This window comes from Carlito syrichta, unplaced genomic scaffold (assembly GCF_000164805.1).
Source record: "Carlito syrichta isolate Samal-C Ts95f unplaced genomic scaffold, Tarsius_syrichta-2.0.1 Scaffold302419, whole genome shotgun sequence".
Taxonomy (NCBI): domain Eukaryota; kingdom Metazoa; phylum Chordata; class Mammalia; order Primates; family Tarsiidae; genus Carlito; species Carlito syrichta.
Window position 1 is genome coordinate 87,858 of NW_007246515.1, and position 18,868 is coordinate 106,725.

Genomic DNA, 18,868 nt, shown 5'->3' on the forward strand with positions numbered 1-18,868 from the left:
TGGTAGCGCGCGCCTGTTATTCTGGTACTCGGAAGGCTGAGGCGGAAGGATCGCCGGAGCCCGGCAGGTCGAGGATGCGGTGGCCGGGAGCAGCCGCTGCGCTCCAGTCTGGGTGACAGAGTGAGACTCCAACTCAAAAAAAAAAAAACACAGCCGAGAATGGTGGCTCATTCCTTTAATTGCAGGTACTCCAGTGGCCAAGATGGCAGGCTCCCTTAAACCAGGAGTTCGAAGCCAGCCTGGGCACCATAGTGAGACCTTTAAACTCTATGGCCCTTAAACTCTATGTGGTGGCTCACGCCTATAATCCCAGCACTTCAGGAGGCTAAAGCAGGAGGATCCCTTGAGCCCAGGAGTTCCAGACCAGCCTGGGCAACACAGCAAGACTTGTTTCAATAAAAAATTTGACAAAATGATCCAGTGTGGTAGCACACATCTGAAGTCCCTGCTACTCAGGAGGCTGAGGTAGGAGAATCACCTCAACCCAGAGGTCAAGGCTACGGTGAGCCAGGATCGTGCAACTGCAAGCTGACCTGTGCGACAGAGCCTGATTCAGAGAAAAAAGAGAGAGAGAAAAAAGGCAGAGCTCCAACCGGGCTTGGTGGCTCAGTCTGTAATCCCACGCCTTTGGGAGGCTGAGGTGAGTGGATTGCCTGAGCCCGCGGGTTCGAGACCCACTTGGGCAGGTGAGACCTCATCTCTACAATAAATCAAAAAATTAGCTGGGCGTGGTAGCGCGCGCCTGTAGTTCCAGCCACTTGGAAGGCTGAGGCGGAAGGTTTGCCAGAGCTCAGCAGTTCGAGGCTGCAGTGGCCAGGAACAGCCACGGCACTCCAGTCTGGGTGACAGAGTGAGACTCCAACTCAAAAAAAAAAAAAAAGCAGCTCAGTTATTTACTACACCGAGCAACTCTGCTAGATGAGATTCTTTACTAATCTACTGATGCCTTCCTCTGTATACTCAGTAAATTGTTTAAACACTTCAGTAAACATTATTTGAGATAAAAAGATACACTAGGCAGGTATCTCAGTGCCACTGGATTTCTCAGTGGCATTCTGTAGAAGGCATAATGACATAGGTGGGGGAAAGCATGACTAAGGTGAGAAGCACACTCTGCTGATTTTCCACAGTTGTGCTCAAGCCTGGCACACATTAGCATACTTTTTATTGAGCACTTGCTTGTATCAGGTTCCATGTTAGGATACAAACAACAGTTCTGCACTCAAGGATGGGCTCTAAGGAGAGGAGACACATACACCAAGTGCACCAGCTCATCCTAGAGTGTATGGTGCTGGGATGATCAGCTGTTGGTCAGGGCTTTTTAAGGCATGCTGGAGCTGAGCTGTAAAAGATTAGATGTTCATCATAGGAAGAAGGCTCAGGAAAACATTCTAGATGGCAAATACCAGTGAGCTAAAATAGAGGCATGCAGGTTGTAAGTTCTGTTTCACTGACTTGTCGAAATGTCAGGGTCGTCAGGGTTGTGAACAGATGCTAAAGAAACTTATGGGCTACAATGGTGAGGACTGGACACTGGCAGTGAAGATGCTGTTGGGAAGTTTAAATTAGAAGAGTGTGAATTTTTAACAATGAATACTGATGGTCCTGGAGAACATGGGTTGGAGGACAGAGCTGAAGGCAGGAACAGCAGAAACCGTAGTCATTATCCATTGCAAAAGATGATGGCCCAAACTATCAGCAGCTGGGGGTGTATCAGAAGTGGGGCAGTGGCAGGATGAGCTAAGCTTGGGAAGAGCTGGCAGCTGTGAGGATGGGAGGTGTGCCTTTCTTTGAAGTCTAATCTTGGGAATTAGTGAAGAAAGGTTTATAAAACGAACAGAAAAAGAGGAGAGCCAACATAAGGCCAGTGTTCAGTGTTCAATTCTGGATGGTCAGCATACAGTTGAGCCATTCTTTTGTTCCTTTCTGTGCTAAAAAAATTTTTATATATAATATTTGCACATAAGGGATACATGTGCTATTTTACTACGTGTGTAGAATGTATAGCAATCATCACCTCCAACAGCTATCATTTCTATGTGTTGGGAACATTTCATATTTTCTTTTCTAGCTATTTAGAAATACTCAGGTAACTCCCTTGGGTTCCCTCCCACTGTGGGAGCTTTTCTGTCCTCTCAATAAATCCTGCTTTCTCAAAAAGAAGAAAAGAAATGCTCAATATGTTGTGCTGTTGAACATTAGAACTTATTCTTTCTGTTTGTGCCCATTAACCAACCTCTCTTCATGGCCCACCTCACACATACACCCCTCTTGGCTTCTGGTAACTACCAGCCTGCTCTCTACCTCTATGAGGTCCATTTTTGTTAGCTCCCACATATGAATGAGAACATGGAGTATTTGTCTTTCTGTGGTTAGCTTATTTCATTTGACACAGTGACCTCCAGTTGTGTCATTTGAACATCGATGTTGCTACAAATGACAGATTGATTTTGTGCCTGAAGAGTATTCCATTGTATCTGCATACCACATCACTTTATCTGTTTTCCTTGTCTGTGGATGGACACGGATTGGTGCCATGTCTCTACTGTGTGTACAGTGCTGCAGGGAGCATAGGGTGCAGGTAGCCCTTTGATAGATACTGGCTATCTTTCCTTTGGATAAAAAAAGTTTTAAGAAAATAAAGGCATTATTTTTACTTTTCTTTGTCTTTCCAGAAATGCCTTGCCTTGCAGAATATGATGATGGTTTATGGTATAGAGCGAAGATTGTTTACATTAAGGAATTTAATCCTTTATCTATCCTAGTACAATTTGTTGATTATGGATCAACGGCAAAGGTGACATTAAATAGGTAAGAAAAAAAAAGTCAACTTCATTGATTTAGGATTCTTAGTTTTGTTTTTTGGGGTTTGTTGTTGTTGGTTTTTTTTTGGTGGTTCTTTATTGAGAAGATTTTGTGTCTCTTAAAAGGCTGAGCCAGGCTCGGTGGCTCAGCGTGTAATCCCGCGCCTTGGGAGGCTGAGGTGAGTGGATTGCCTGAGCCCGCGGGTTCGAGACCCGCCTGGGCAGCGAGACCTCATCTCTACAATAAATCAAAAAATCAGCCGGGCGTGGTAGCGCATGCCTGTAATTCCAGCTACTTGGAAGGCTGAGGCGGAAGGATCGCCGGAGCCCAGCAGGTCGAGGCTGCGGTGGCCGGGAGCGGCCACTGCACTCCAGTCTGGGCGACAGAGTGAGACTCCAACTCAAAAAAAAAAAAAGAAAAAAAGAAAAGTTTGGTCTGGCATGGTAGCTCACACCTATAATATCAGCACTTTGGGAGGCCGAGGTGAGAGGATTGCCTGAGCCCGCAGGTCCAAGACCAGCCTGGGCAACTTGGCGAGACCTCATCTCTACAATAAATCAAAACATTAGCTGGGCATGGTGGCACATGCCTGTAGTTCCAGCTACTTGGAAGGCTGAGGCAAAAGGATCACCTCAGCCCAGCAGGTTGAGGCTGCGGGATGGCCACGAGCATGCCACTGCACTCCAGCCTGGGTGACAGAGTGAGACTCTGATTCAAAAAAAAAAAAACGATTTTCTTTTTTTTATTTTAAAGATGTAGGGTACAATTCAGAGCTAGGTATACAAATGCTCATTATGCAGGTGCCCTGTTGATAAGGTGCGTCCCCCTCCCCCGGCAGATTCCCACTGCTATCAATTCCGCATCTCCTCTCACCCCCCCGCCGGCAGTTTCCTGCTGCTGCCCGTCTTTTTCTTATAGTATTACAATAATTGTTCAAGGTCTTCTTATGAGTGAGGACATGTGATACTCAGTTCGTTGTTTCTGTGATAGATAGCTCAGTATTATAGTCTCTGAGTCCATCCAGGTTGTTGTTCATGATTTTGTCCTTCTTTATGACTGCATAATATTCCATTGTGTATATGTACCACATTTTTTTTCCTCCAGTCCTCTTTCAATGAGCAGCATGGTTGGTTTCATGTTCTTGCTATTGTGAACAATGCTGCAATAAATATATGTGTGCACGTATCTTTTTCATTGAGTGATTTGAGTTCCTCAGGGCATTTTCCCAGTAGGGGGATTGCAGGGTTGTATGGAAGGTCGATTTTTAGATCTTTTAAGAATCGCCACACTGTTTTCCACAGAGGCTGTACTAGTTTACACGCCCACCAACGGTGTAGAAGTGTTCTCTTTTCACCGCATCCTCTCCAGAATCTCTTGTTTTTTGAGTTATTAATGATGGCTATCCTGACTGGAGTTAGGTGGTATCTCAGTGTAGTTTTAATTTGCATTTCTTTGATGACTAGTGAGGCTGAGCATTTTTTCATGTATCTGTTGGCTGCTCATACATCTTCTTTTGAGAAGTGTCTGTTCATATCTTTTGCTCACTTTGTAAATGGGGCTGTTTGTGGTATTGTTTTGTTTGGCTCATTTGAGTTCCTTGTAGATTCTAGATGTTAGGCCTTTGTCAGACATATAGCTGGCAGTTATTTTTTCCCAGTCTGTGGGCTTTCTTCCTGCTCTCTTGATGGTTTCTTTGGCTTTGCAGAAGCTTGTCAGTTTGATGAGGTCCCACTTTGGCCTGGGCACTTGGGGTTTTGATCAGGAATCGGATGCCAGTTAAAAAACCCATTTTAAAGCTGCTTATATATTAGGAGATTTTTAATCTAGATTTTTTGTATTGTGTTAAGATATACATAAAATGTCAGGCTCGGTGGCTCAGCCTGTAATCCCAGCTCTTTGGGAGGCTGAGGTGAGTGAATTGCTTAAGCCTGTGGGTTCGAGACCCACCTGGGCAACTTAGCGAGACCTCATCTCTACAATAAATCAAAAATTAGCCATGCGTGGTAGTGCTCGCCTGTAATTCCAGCTACTTGGAAGGCTGAGGCGGAAGGATTGCCGGCTCCCAGCAGGTCGAGGCTGCAGTGGCCGGGAGCGGCTACTACACTCCAGTCTGGGTGACAGAGTGAGACTCCAACTAAAAAAAAAAAAAAAGATATACATGAAATTTATCATTTTAGTTATTTAAGTATATAAGTAATTACATCCATTCACAGTGTTACACAGCTGTCACCACTTTCCATTTCCAGAACCGCTTTGTTATCCCAAACAGAATCCCTGTACCCATTAAGCAATGGCATCCCAGTATATTCTCACCCAATTTCTGGTAACCTGTAATCTATTGTTTGTCTCTGAATCTGCCTGTTCTCAATACCTCATACAAGAAAAGTCATAAAATATTTATCATTTTGTGTCTGGCTTATTTCATATAGCATAATGTTTTTAAGATTTAATTCAAGTTGTAGCATGTGTCAGAATTTTCTTCTTAAGGCTGAGTAATATCCCATTATCTGTAAGAGAAGTCTTCAAAAGTTCACAGAAAATGAATATTATGAAAAACTGCGTGGATTTCAAAAATTTTTTGCACCAAAATAAACTTGTACTAATTTATTATAACATATCAGAACAAGATGTATTTTTAGGCACTAAAAAAAGATAAGACATCTGATTGAAAAGAGCCCCTAACGGAGCATCATGAGTTCTAAAACTGAAGCAACAACAAATATCAAGTTGATAGTGAAGCTTTGGTGGAAGAATGGTGAAATGATGCTTTACAGAATGTTTACGGGGACAGTGGCCCACAAATCAGCAGATTACAAGTGAACACTCATTTTAAGAAGGGATGAGACAATGTTGAAAGTCATCCTTGCAGCAGCAGACTACCTGCATCAACTTGGGGAAAAATTAATCTTGTTCATAGACATCTCAACTGGTTCAGCTTACACAATTCTGACTGAAAAATTAAAAGCTGAGCAAACTTTTCACTCTATGGGCACCAAAACCATTGTGTCCAGATAGCAGCAGACAAGAGCAGAGCTTCAGTGAAAATTTTAAGCAAATGGGATCAAGATCCTGAAGCATTTCTACAAAGAATTACAACAGGAGGTGAAACATGACTTTCTTGGTACATTCCTGATGACAAAGCAATGGTTACCAAGGGCAGCTCCGTGGTGCAGTTGAAGCAAAAAGTGGATAGGTGGAAGGCTGGGTGCAGTGGCTTATGCCTATAATCCTAGCACTTTGGGAGGCTGAGGCCGGAGGATTACTTGAGCCTGGTAGTTTGAGACCAACCTGGGCCACATAGTGAGACCTTGTCTCTACAAAAAATACAAAACGGAGCCTGGTGTTGTGGCATGCACCTGTGGTCCCAGCTCCGTGGGAGACGGAGGCCCAAGGATCACTTGAGGCCAGGAGCGCCAAGCTGCCATGAGCCAAGATCACGCCGCTGCTCTCCAGCCTGGGTGACAGTGTGAGAACCTCCCTGTCTCAAAAGAAAAAAAATGACCCATCAAGAGCAGGGGTCATGGCAACAGTTTTTTTGGATGTTCAAGGCATTTTGCTTTTGACTTTCTGGAGAGTCAAAGAACGGTAACATCTGCTTATTGTGAGAGTCTTTTTGAAAAAGCAAAAGCTTGAACAGAAAAACCCCCAGAAAAGCTTCCCCAGAGAGCCCCTCCTCCACCACCACCAGACTCGGCTCACTCCTCTCATCAGTCAAGGGCAGTCATCGAGCATCCACCTTACAGTCCTGATTTGGCTTTCTGACTTCTTTTGTTTCCTAATCTTAGCATCTTTAAAGTTAATAATGTACATAATTAGTTAATAATGTTTAGTTAATAATGTAAAAAAGACTGCAGTGATGTTTAAATTCCCAGGACCCTGAGTTCTTTAGGGATGGACTAAATGGCTGGTATCATGACTTACATTTTCCTTGGCCTTGATGGAACTTAAGTTGAGAAATAAAGATTTTAATTTTTGTCGTTTAATTTTTTTTTTTATTTGAGTTGGAGTCTCACTCTGTCACCCAGACTGGAGTGCAGTGGCCATTCCTGGCCACCGCAGCCTTGACCTGCTGGGCTCCCGCGATCCTTCCGCTTCAGCCTTCCAAGTAGCCAGAATTACAGGCATGCGCTACCACACCCGGCTGATTTTTTTTTTTTTTTTATTGTAGAGATGAGGTCTCGCTGCCCAGGCGGGTCTCGAACCCACGGGCTCAGGCAATCCATTCACCTCAACCTCCCAAAAGCGCGGGATTACAGGCTGAGCCACCGAGCCCGGCTTTATTTAACTTTTTAAAAAATCTTGAGATGGGGTCTCACTGTGTCACCCTAGACTGGAGGGCAGTTGCAGGACCATGGCCCTCTGTAACCTTAAACTCTTGGGCTCAAACAATCCTCCCCCCTCAGCCTCCAAAGGGGCTGGGACTACTAGCATGCACCACTATGCCTGATTTTTTTTAAGTCTTTTTTTAAAATCTAGCTATGTTGCCCAGGCTAATCTCAAATTCCTAGCCTCAAGTGATCCTTCTACCTCAGCCGCTCAAAGGACTAGGGTTACAGGAGTGAGACACCAAACCTGGCCTCTTAATATTTTAATTCCAGTTTTCCTCAGGCTTTTTGAAGTCTCCTTGTACAGTATGTACTACATCTTATTTATCCCTTCACTAGCAGATGGACATAGGTTGATTCCTATGCGAATAATAATGCTCTTGTGAATGTGGGTGTATAAATATCTCCTTGAGCCCCTACTTTATATTATTTTGAACATATACCCAGAAAAAAGGGATTGCTGGATCATAAAATAATTCTATAATTTTCTGAGGAACCGCCAGCCATGCTATTTTCCACGGTGGCTGCAACATTACACATTGCCGCCAACAGTGCTCCAGGGTTCGTTTCTCCAAATCCTCACCAACACTCGCAAAAGGATCGCCGGAGTCCAGCAGGTCGACGCTGGGGTGGCCATGAGCATGCCACTGCACTCAAACCTGGGCGGGCAACGGAGTGAGACTCGAACTCAAAATAAAAATTCTTTTTGTAGAGAACAGGGGTCTTCTTATGTTGTCCAGTCTGGTATTGAACTCCTGACCTCAAGTGATCCTCCTGTCTCAGCCTCCCAAGTGCTGGGATTACAGGTGTAAGCCACCGTGCTTAGCCCACTTACGACTTTGTTTTTGAAGTAGCTATCCTAGTAGGTGATATCTTGTGGATTTAGTTATCATTTTCTTAATGGTTAATGACCTCGACTATCCTTTCATGTGCTCATGGATCATCTTAAGGATCTATTCTATATGTCTACGTTTATTTTTATGTATATTTCCTCTCATTCTTTAGGTTACTTTTTCAGTCTGTTGATTGCATACTTTGATATACAGAAGTTTTTAATGAGGTGCATTTTTTGTTTCCTGTGCTTTTTGTGTCATATCCAAAAAAACTTACAAAATCCAGTGTTATGAAGCTTCTCCTTTGTTTTTTCCTAAGAGTTTTATAATTTTAGCTGAGAATTTTACTTGCAAAATCAAACATTTTAAGAATGAATTTCTTTTGTGACAGACTGCGTCAAATTCCTCTTCATCTTATGCGGTTTCCAGCCCAAGCCATAAAGGTTTTCTTGGCAGGGTTTAAACCTTCCTTAAGGGATTCAGAAGAACCAAAGATACCTTATTGTCCCAAATGGAGCATGGAGGCATTGTGGACTATGATAGACTGTCTTCAGAGAAAACAGCTTTATGCTTCTTCCATGGTAAACAAGTCTTAACTACCCAACATTATTTTAAAACTATTTCAATTATGTCTGTTAACTTTGTAAAGTGCTTTGTTTTTATGTAGTTCTAAAAAATAGAAAATCACCGGGTGCGGTGGCGCAAGCCTGTAATCCCAGCACTTTGGGAGACCAAAGCAAGAGGATTGCCTGAGTCCAGGGGTTCGAGACTAGCCTGGGCAACTTGACGAGACTCGTCTCTACAATAAATAAAAAAATAAGCTGGACGTGGTAGCACTTACGTGTAGTTTCAGCTATTGGAAGGCTGAGGTGGAAGGATCGCCTGAGCCTAGCAGTTCTAGACTGCGGTGGTTGTGAGTGTGTCACTGCACTCCAGCCTGGGCAACAGAGTGAGACTCCGACTCAAAATAAAAAAATAAAAATAAATAAAAAATAGGTGGCTCAGCCTGTAATCCCAGCACTTTGGGAGGCTGAGGCGAGTGGATTGCTTGAGCCGAGGGCTTGAGACCAACCTGGGCAACTTGGGAGACCTCGTCTCTACAATAAAAAAAAGTCAAACAAACAAACAAACAAAAAAAACCAATTAGCCCAGCAGGTCGACACTGGGGTGACCTTCACCCAGGCTGCAGCGTGCCAGCCTGGGTGAAGGAGATGCCAATTCAATAAATAAATAAATAAATAAACAATAAGCCATATAAAGCTATACTAGAAAATTAATTTTAAGGCTTGTTAAAATGAGTCCTAGGTGATAATTAACAAACTTTTTTACATTACCATTATGATGATATATCATTGATGTAATGAATAAAATGGTCAGGATAAGTATTCTATAATTAAAGAATATATAATGAGGGAAAGAAACCTGCAAGCCACTAATTAGTATGAAATACATACGGTAGCTTTGTGGGGTCGGGGAGTACAAGAAAGAATGATTATTTCTGGAACAGGAGTTTTGGTCATCACGGAAAGGCTTGAAGTACACTAACTACTAATCTCATAATTATACTCATTTTGAATTGTTTGATGTAGTAGAACCTGCATTAGAAAGTCAGAAAAGAAACTCCAGTGTTTGATATGAATGTGCTTTTTCTTCCGATGCACAAGTTGTCACAGTGTAGCCCGCAGGCAGAATCTGTCCTGCGCCGTGTTTGATTTTAGTGCTCAGTGTTTTAAAGCAGGAAATTTTACCCCCAAAGTCTGAATTTCTGACTTCTGAGTAAATATAAAAATCTAGAAATCTTTGATCTCCCCACCCCCTCAAAGTGGCAGTCAGCTAGACTGGGGTAGCAGCAGCCTTTCAGATGGGAACATTCACCCTAGTCCTCACCACTGGTGGGCAGCCAACTTACTTCCCTTCTTTGCAATGCCTGCCTGACCCATGATTTTGAGATTCCAGATATGTTGGGTATGACAAAAATGAGCCATAATGTTATTAGAAAGAGCTTTTTGAAAACCCCTGTACATGTGCTATTGCATGTGCAGTTTCTCTTTAACCAATGAAAATAAAGACATGGCAAGTATTTCCTACAGATACATATTTGTTCACCTCTATGAGTAACATTCAAAATTTGGTCAGTTTATTAGGGCTCCCTAGAGAAATAGAGTAGGAACTGACTGCCATGGTAGGTGTCTGCAAGCTGAACCAGGGAAGCCTGTAGCAGGCTCAGTTTGGAGGCTTCAGAACCAGGGAAGTTGATGATGTAGCCCCCTGTTCAAGGCCAGGCATGAGGGCCCCTAGGAGGCCATTGTTGTAGACCCCAGAGTCCAAAAGCCAAAGAGCCGAGTCTGATGTGCAGGGCAGGAAGAGACAAGGTGCCTCCTTTAGGAAGGGAGAGTGGCAAGAATCCCCACTGCCTCTGCCTGTTTGTTCACTGGATGGTGCTGCCCACATTGAGAGTAGGTCTGTGGCTTCTAGTGCACTGACTCAGCGTCAGGCTCTTCCAGACACACCCTCATAGACACATCCAGAAACAGGGCTTCACCATCCTCCTAGGCCTCCCTCAGTCCGGCCAAGTGGATGCCTGCTCGTGAGCATCAGTCAGCTTCATGAAGGCGCAGTGCTGTATGTGAGGAATGCCGGCGCACCAGGATAGGGATGGTAGTGGCAAGGCCTATGGGCTTCACCTAGGAGAATGTGGGGAGGAGGTACAATTCAGATAGACTGAAGAATGGAAGGGATGGTATTTAGCAGGAAACCATCGCAGACGCCTTTTGGAAGTAAAGTATAAATTATACATCACCCTAGAAAATGCCTTTTCCTTCCTGTTTTGAGTGGCCAGAGGTAGGAGGGGAAAGACGGCAAAGACATTACTGTGTTTTCTTGACAACTGTATATTTTCATTTTAGGCTCAGGAACCAGAACAAATAGTAACTTTATACGAAGAGGAACAGCATCCAGTTCACATGGCGTTAGTAGAAATGGGGCTCGCAGAGCAAGATGAACAACTAAGTGTAAGTTCTTTTTCCCCCTTTTAGTCAGAATAAGGCACATGACTAGTAGAGACAATGCCGAATTGGTCAGAAAAGTATCTTTGAGTTTTCCTTGATTTCTCAAAGGCATGCCAACAAAGCTTAGCAAGAGCATGGGCAACACAGCAAGATCTTGTCTCTACAAAAATAAAAAAAGTAGCTGGGTGTGCTGGGGGCATGCCTGTAGTCTTGGGAGGCTAAGGCGGAAGGATTGCCTGAGCCCAGGAGGTCGAGGCTGCAATGAGCTGGGATCATGCCACTGCACTCCAGCCAAAGACTCTGACTCAAAAAAAAAAAATCAACAACAATCTCTTCCAGGTTTCTTCTTCTTGGGCCCTTCTCACCTACTGAGCCCCGTATATCTGGGAGAACACCTGAGTTGGCTCTCAAGATTGCCGTGGTTCCAGATAGCAAGGGGAGAGCAGGAGAGAGTGGGTACCATGATTTCAGCACAGGGGTATCTGGTGTGTGTCTAGACCTACAGGACAGCCACCATCCTCATACCAGGTTATTAAAGAGCGTGGGCAGTCAGCAAACTCTTTCTCTTGATCACAATGAGATGCAACAACTAGAGCTGAACATTGACATTAAGCAAAAGTTTTTAAAAACCACATTTTGTTTTTCAGGTACACAGTGCAGAGCATCCATAACAGCCCAGAAGAAAGTTTTCTGTAGTATTTAGACCATTTCAGGCTTAGTTTTCTTAACCTGTTCTCCAATAGTGCTCCCCTCCTTATTCTTACATGTTGAACTGTTGAGAATTTTGTGGAAAAAAAAAAAAATAGTTAATAAACATTTGCTTTCAAACATTTGCTTGTTTTATTTTACCATAAGTTCAAAATGAAATTGTTTAGGTAGGTGAACTTTAATGATTCAGCTTAAGAAATAAGACATTGTTGCCAGGCTCGGTGGCTCAGCCTGTAATCCCGCGCCTTTGGGAGGCTGAAGTGTATGGATTGCCTGAGCACGCGGGTTCGAGACCCGCCTGGGCAGCGAGACCTCATCTCTACAATAAATCAAAAAATCAGCTGGGCGTGGTAGTACATGCCTGTAATTCCGGCTACTTGGAAGGCTGAGGCGGAAGGATCGCTGGAGCCCAGCAGGTGGAGGCTGCAGTGGCCGGGAACGGCCACTGTACTCCAGTCTGGGCGACAGAGTGAGACTCCAACTCAAAAAAACAACAACAAAAAAAGAAATAAGACATTCTCAGTACAACTTGAAGGCCCTTGTGTGCCCCTCCCAGTCACATTAGAGGTGAACACACTATAGAGGTGATTTGGTGCTTATCATTCTTATATAGGTCTTTATAATTTTACTATGTATGAATGCATCCCTAAATGATATGCATAGCTCAGTATATTTTAAATATATGTGAAATCAAATAATTGTCTTTTTCCCCACTAATTACTTGCCCTGTTTATCCATGTTAATATTTTATTTTCACTTTGTTTTATTTTTATTCACTTTCCTTGCTATATATATCCATGTGCATAATGTATTCTGTTAGCTATTTAGGCTGCCACCAGTTTCTTCTCCATTACAAATATTCTTCTGTAAGACCCTTGTGGACTTGTGAGAAGTTTTCTAAAGTACATATACATAGCAATGGAATTTGCTAAGACGTTCCATCAATTTAACCACCACCAGTTGTCTGGGTTCGTGACCAGTAGTTGGTGGAACTAGACCTTTATCTGCTAGACTGATACCAGAAAGGCATCTCATTATTACGACATGCGTTCTCTGACTTATTACATAGTGAGCAGAATGCTCACATCTCTTGTCCATTTTTCTATTGAGCTGTTTGCAATTTTATTGATTTGTAGAAATCCTTTATGCTGGTTAGGAATACCCTATTAGGTATACGTGTCATCTAGTTTGTGGCTTATCTTTTCTCTATTTTATAGTGTCTTTTGGCAAACAAATTTTTCACTCAGTTAATTAGCAACCTTTTCCCTTAAGGTTTGTGTTTTGTGTCTCATTTTAAAAATCTTTCCTGAGGTAACACAAGTCCTTATTTTTTTGAAGTTTTGCTACCTATTGGGTACTATGTTCACTATTTGGGTGACAGTTTCACTAGAAGTCCACATCCAGTATCACACAATATACCCATGTAACAAACCTGCATATGTACCCCCTGAATCCAAAATAAAATGAAAATCTTAAAAAGTACTGGCAAAGATAGAGAGAAACTTGAACCCTTGTGAATTGCTGGTAGAAGTGTGAAATGATACAGTCACTGGAAAACAGTTCAGCGGTTCTTTAAGAAATTAAACAGAATTACTATATAATTCAGCCATTCCACTCCTGGATATATACCCAAAAAATTGAAAGCAGCATCTCAATATTTGAATATCCAGGTTTTTAGCAGCAGCATTCACAATAGCTAAAAAGTGGAGGGGAAAACCCCAAATATCCATCAATGGATGCATAGGTTAGGAAATTGTTTCTATAATTAAAGTATTATTCAGTCTTAAATATTATTAAATAACATTTTAAGACTATATAACCCAGTATCATTCAGGCTTAAAAAGAAATGAAATTCTGAAACATGCTTCAACATGGATGAATTTTGAAGACATTATACTAAGTGGAATAAGCCCAACACAGAAGGACAAGTAATAAGATTTCATGTATACCAGGTTCCTGAAGTAGAACATGGCAAAAGACAGTGGAATGGTGTCTCCAGGGTACAGGGGAGAGAGGAAGAGAAGCTACTTATGAATTAACAGTTTTAGTTTGAGAAGTTCTGGTGATGGATGATGGTGGCATCAAAATAATATGAATGTACATCATGTCATTTAACTGTACACTTCAAATGATAAAAGTCTGGGGGAAAGGATTAAGATGGCTGATGAGAGGCCGCTAGAGTGTGTTGCTCCCATGGAATGAACCAAGAGCGTTTCCTCAGCACCCGGAGAGGAACGTGAACAACAGCAAGCCCCACAACTCGTCGAAGAAGCGATAATAACCACCTAGTGCAAAGAGGAGGAAAACCAGTCTGGGTTGGAACTAACCAACTATCACCTGGATCGTGGAGCAGACCATGAGCAACCTCCAGATGGTGGGGAAGGTGAGGGGACTTTGGGAATTCTGTGCTCCTGCCACGACCTGGGAGGGGCCCCGAGTCTTGCGGGTCTCCCTTCCCTCGTGGGAAACCGCCTTCCCCATAGCCGTGCTCTGCTGAAACCCACGGGAAATGGTGCAGGAAAAAGAGCTCTGAACAGCTTCAGCCGCCACATCCCAGGAAGTCAACCCTTGCTGCTTTCTGGCCTCTCTGGGAGGCGTCAGGCCCTAAAGGCAAGCTCTACCACAGCAGATAGTTCCTAGCTGAGGAAGGCTGCACTCTGACCCTCAGATCACAGATTGCCTGAGGCTAAGGTGGGAGCTGAGTGCGACTCATTGCCGTAACAACTTCTCCCAAGGTAAATTATTTTGTGCAGCCTCTGTACATGACCCCAGTGGCCACGGACTCACTTCCAGTCCCCACTGGGTCAGCCGAGGGCACAGACCGGGGTGCTTCAGCTCCTTTCCCTTGCACTCCCCTTGAGGCTCAGCATAGAGAACTTGGGCAACCCCCAAAGCCCCACCCATCCCCTAGGCCGGCTAGGCACCTCCTTGGAGCAACACACACCAGGGAAAAAGCCCACAGCCACCAATGCAGCTGGCTTTCTCCTGCAAGCACCACCTCCTGTCCAGAGGTCAACAGCAGTCCGCCACATAGGATATAACACCTCAGTTCCGGGGAAGATCTGCTATCAAACCCCAGCTACCACCACTAGCGAAGCCACTCCAGCCCCTAGGATGCTGAGAGCCAGGGCAGGTACCTAGGACAGGACCGCCACAGCCAGCAGTAGCAAAACTCAGCACACCAAGACTAGATAAAAACCCAAGGACTCCTACAGTGCCTCCATCAGCCTATTCGCCTCAAATAAAAAGAAACAGTCTACACAAATGAGAAGAAACCAGAAATAATAACTAACAATATGAAAAAACTGTTCTTCAACACCCCCAAGAGAACACACTAACTCTTCAGCAATGGAACCTAACCAAAATGAAATCTTTGAAATTCCAGAGATAGAATTCAAGAGGTTGATTATAAAATTGCTCAGTGAGATTCAGAAAGTTGAAAACCAGCATAAACTTAAAAACTATTCAGGAAATGAATGAAAAATTATCCAAAGAGACACCTTAAAAAAAAAAAAGCTTAAATTCTGCAAATGAAGCCGGGTTTGGTGTCTCAGCCTGTAATCCCGCGCTTTGGGAGGCTGAGGTGAGTGGATTGCCTGAGCCTGCGGGTTCGAGACCCAACTGGGCAGCGAGACCTCATCTCTACAATAAATCAAAAAATTAGCCGGGCGTGGTAGCGCACACCTGTAGTTCCAGCTACGGAAGGCTGAGGCAGAAGGATCACCGGAGCCCAGCAGGTCGAGGCTGCGGTGGCCGGGAGTGGCCACTGCACTCCAGTCTGGGTGACATAGTGAGACTCCAACTCAAAAAAAAAAAAAACCGAAAAAACAAAACAAAACAAATTCTGCAAATGAAAGAATCATTTAGGGAAATGCAAAATGCAGTGGAAAGTCTTTAACAGTAGACTCGAATAAGTAGAAGAAAGAATTTCAGAATTGGAAGATGAGGCTTTCAAATTAACCAAGACAACAATAAAGAAAAATATCAAAAGAATGAAACATCTCCAAGAAATGTGGGATTATGTCAAATGTCTAAAGCTAAAAGAATCATAGATGTTCCTGAGGAAGAAGAGAAAACAACAGGTTTGGAAAATCTACTTGAGGGAATAATAAAGGACAACTTCCCTGACCTTGCCAGAGATTTAAACATTCAGATACAAGAAGCCGAAAGCACCCCCAGAAGACTGATTGCAAAAAGGTCATCCTCAAAGCAATATAATCATCAGGTTACACAAAGTTAATGTGAAGGAGAGAATTTTAAGAGCAGTGAGGCGAAAGCTTCAAATAAGTTACGAAGGTTAAACTATCAGACTAAGACTTCTCAGAAGAAACCCTACAAGCAAGCATCTTCAATCTTCTCAAACAGAATGAGTCAGCCATGAATTATGTATCCCGCAAAACTAAGTTTGATAAATGATGGAGAAATAGTCTTTCTCAGACAAGCAAACACTGAGGAAATTTGTTACCACTAGATCGGCTCTACAAGAAAGACTCGAAGGAGAGCTAAATACTAAAATAACAGGTTGAAATACGCTAGTAGAAAAATGCTAGAAATCATAAAGTTCACAGGCTCATGTAACACCAACACAATAGAGAAAAAGAATAAATAAAGTAACCAGATAACAACCAGTATGATGAATGGAATAGTACCTTGCATATCATCATTAACCCTGAACATAAATTATCTCAATGTCCCACTAAAAAGATATAGACTGGAAGAATGGATTTTTAAAACTCCAAATATCTGTTGCCTTCAAGAGAAACCAAAAAGAGCAGAAGGCCAGGCACAGTGGCTCACACTTGTAATCCTGGCACTTAGGGAGACCAAGATGAGAGGCTCCGTCTGGGCAATTTGGTGAGACCGCCGTCTTCTACCAATCAACAAAAATTAGCTGGGCCTGGTGGCGTGTGCCTACAGTCCCAGCTACTTGGAAGGCTGAGGTGGAAGGATTGCCTGAGCCCAGCAGGTCGAGGCTGCGGTGGCCATGAGCACGCCACCACACTCTAGCCTGAGCAAGAGTGAAACTCCGACTCAAAAGAAGCAAAAGAAGAGCAGAAGTAGCCATTCTCATATCAGGTAAAAAAGACTTTAACAGTAAACAAAAAAGACTAAGATGGCTATTATATAATGATAAAGGGATCAATCAAACAAGACATAGCAATTTAAATACATATGTCCCTAACACTTTATGAAACAAACTCTGCTATACCTAGAAGAGACAGACAGCAATGCGATAGCAGAAGACTTCCACACTCCACTGACAATGACAGACAGATCATCAAGAGGCAGAAAGTCAACAAAGAAACACTGGAGTTAACCCAGACCTTAGAGCAAATGGAACAGAAATCCAAAACTACAGAATATAGGAACATTCTCCAAGAGTGACCACATGATAGGCCACATATCAAGTCTCAATAAATTTTTAAAAATCCAAATCATATCAAGCATCTTCTTAGATTACAGTAGAATGAAACTAGAAATTAACTCCAAGAAGAACTCATGAAACCAAACAAAAACACAGAAGTTAAAAAATCTGCTCTTGAATGATCCTTGAGTCAACCATGATATCAAGATGGAAATCTAAAAATTCCTCAAAATGAATGAAAACTGCAAAACAAGTTATCAAAACCTCTGGGATACAACCAAAGCTGTGCTTAGAGGGACATTTACAACACTTAAGGCCTATGTTAATAAGACTGAAAGATCACATACTGACAACCTAATGTCACACCTCAAGGAACTAGGAAAACACAAACAAACCAAACACAGAAACAGCAGAAGAAAATAAATAATGAAGATCAAAGCAGAACTAAATAAAATTGAAATTAAAAAAAATACAAAGGATCAATGAAACAAAAAGTCGGTTCTTTGAAAGGTAAACAAAATTGATAGACCACTAGCTAGATTAAGAAGGAAAGAATATTCAAATTAGCTCAATCAGAAACTAAAATGGAGATATTAAAGCTGATGATAGAAATAAAAAAGACCATCCAAGATTATTATGAACATCTCTATGCAAACAAACTAGACAACCTAGAGGAAATGGATAAATCTGGAAAACACACAACCCCCAACCTTGAATCAGGAGAGAATAGAAACCCTGAGCAACCAATAATGAGTACTGATTTTGTAATTATAGTAATTAAAAGTCTCCCAACTAAAAACAGCCCAGGACCTGACAGACTTGCAACCAAATTCTAATAGACTTTCAAAGAAGAACTGGTACCTATTTTACTGAAGCTATTCCATAATATTGAAGAGGAGAGAATTCACCCTAACTCATTCAGTATAGCCAGTATCACTCTAATACCAAAGCCAGAAAAAGACACAACAACAACAACAAAAAACTACAGACAAGTATCTCTGATGAACACAGACCTGAAAGTCCATAAAAATATTAGCAAGCTGAATTCAACCGCACATGAAAAGATAATCCATCACAATCCATGGGTTTTATCCCAGGGATGCAAGGACGGTTTGACATATGCAAGTCAACCAATACGATCCACCACATAACAAAATTAAAAACAAATCATATGATCATTTCAATAGATACAAAAAAGCATTTGATAAAATCTGGCATCCCTTCATGATAAAGGCCCTCAGCAAAACAGGCACAGAAAGAACATTCCTCAAAGTAATCAAAGCCGTATGACAAACCAACAGCCAGTGTCAGCATGAATGGAAAAAAGTTGACTACATTCCCCTTCGGAACTGGAATAAGGCAAGGATGCCCACTTTCACCACTCTTATACAACACAGTACTAGAAGTTCAAGCCAGAGCAATCAGGCAAGAAAAAGAAACAAAGTATCTCCAAACTGAAAAAGAAGAAATTAAAATATCCCTGGACACTGACAATATGGTCTTATACCTACAGAATTCTAAAGACTCCTCCAAAAGATTTCCAGACTTGATAAATGAACTCAGCAAAGTTTCAGGATACAAGTATAGCACACACAAATCAATAGCACTGCTATACGCCGATAGCAACCAACCTGAGAATCAAATCAAGAACTCAATCCAGCCGGGCTCGGTGGTTCAGCCTGTAATCCCGCACTTTGGGAGGCTGAGGTGAGGGGACTGCCTGAGCCCGCGGGTTCGAGACCCTCCTGGGCAACTTGGCGAGATCTCATCTCTACAATAAATCAAAAAAATTAGTCGGGTGTGGTAGCGCGTGCCTGTAGTTCC

General features: G+C 42.6%; 1 protein-coding gene across 1 annotated transcript in view; it reads left to right on the forward strand.

The window, feature by feature from the left end:
* Window positions 1-11,642, forward strand: part of RNF17 (ring finger protein 17) — a gene marked incomplete at its 5' end in the record, with an annotated part of 96,872 nt that extends 85,230 nt beyond the window's left edge. The window contains 4 exons of the mRNA XM_008056623.2: window positions 2,676-2,811; window positions 8,355-8,544; window positions 10,870-10,974; window positions 11,619-11,642. Coding sequence (XP_008054814.2) covers window positions 2,676-2,811; window positions 8,355-8,544; window positions 10,870-10,974; window positions 11,619-11,642 — 455 coding nt within the window. The remainder of the gene's footprint in view (window positions 1-2,675; window positions 2,812-8,354; window positions 8,545-10,869; window positions 10,975-11,618) is intronic.
* Between the last annotated feature and the right edge of the window lie 7,226 nt (window positions 11,643-18,868).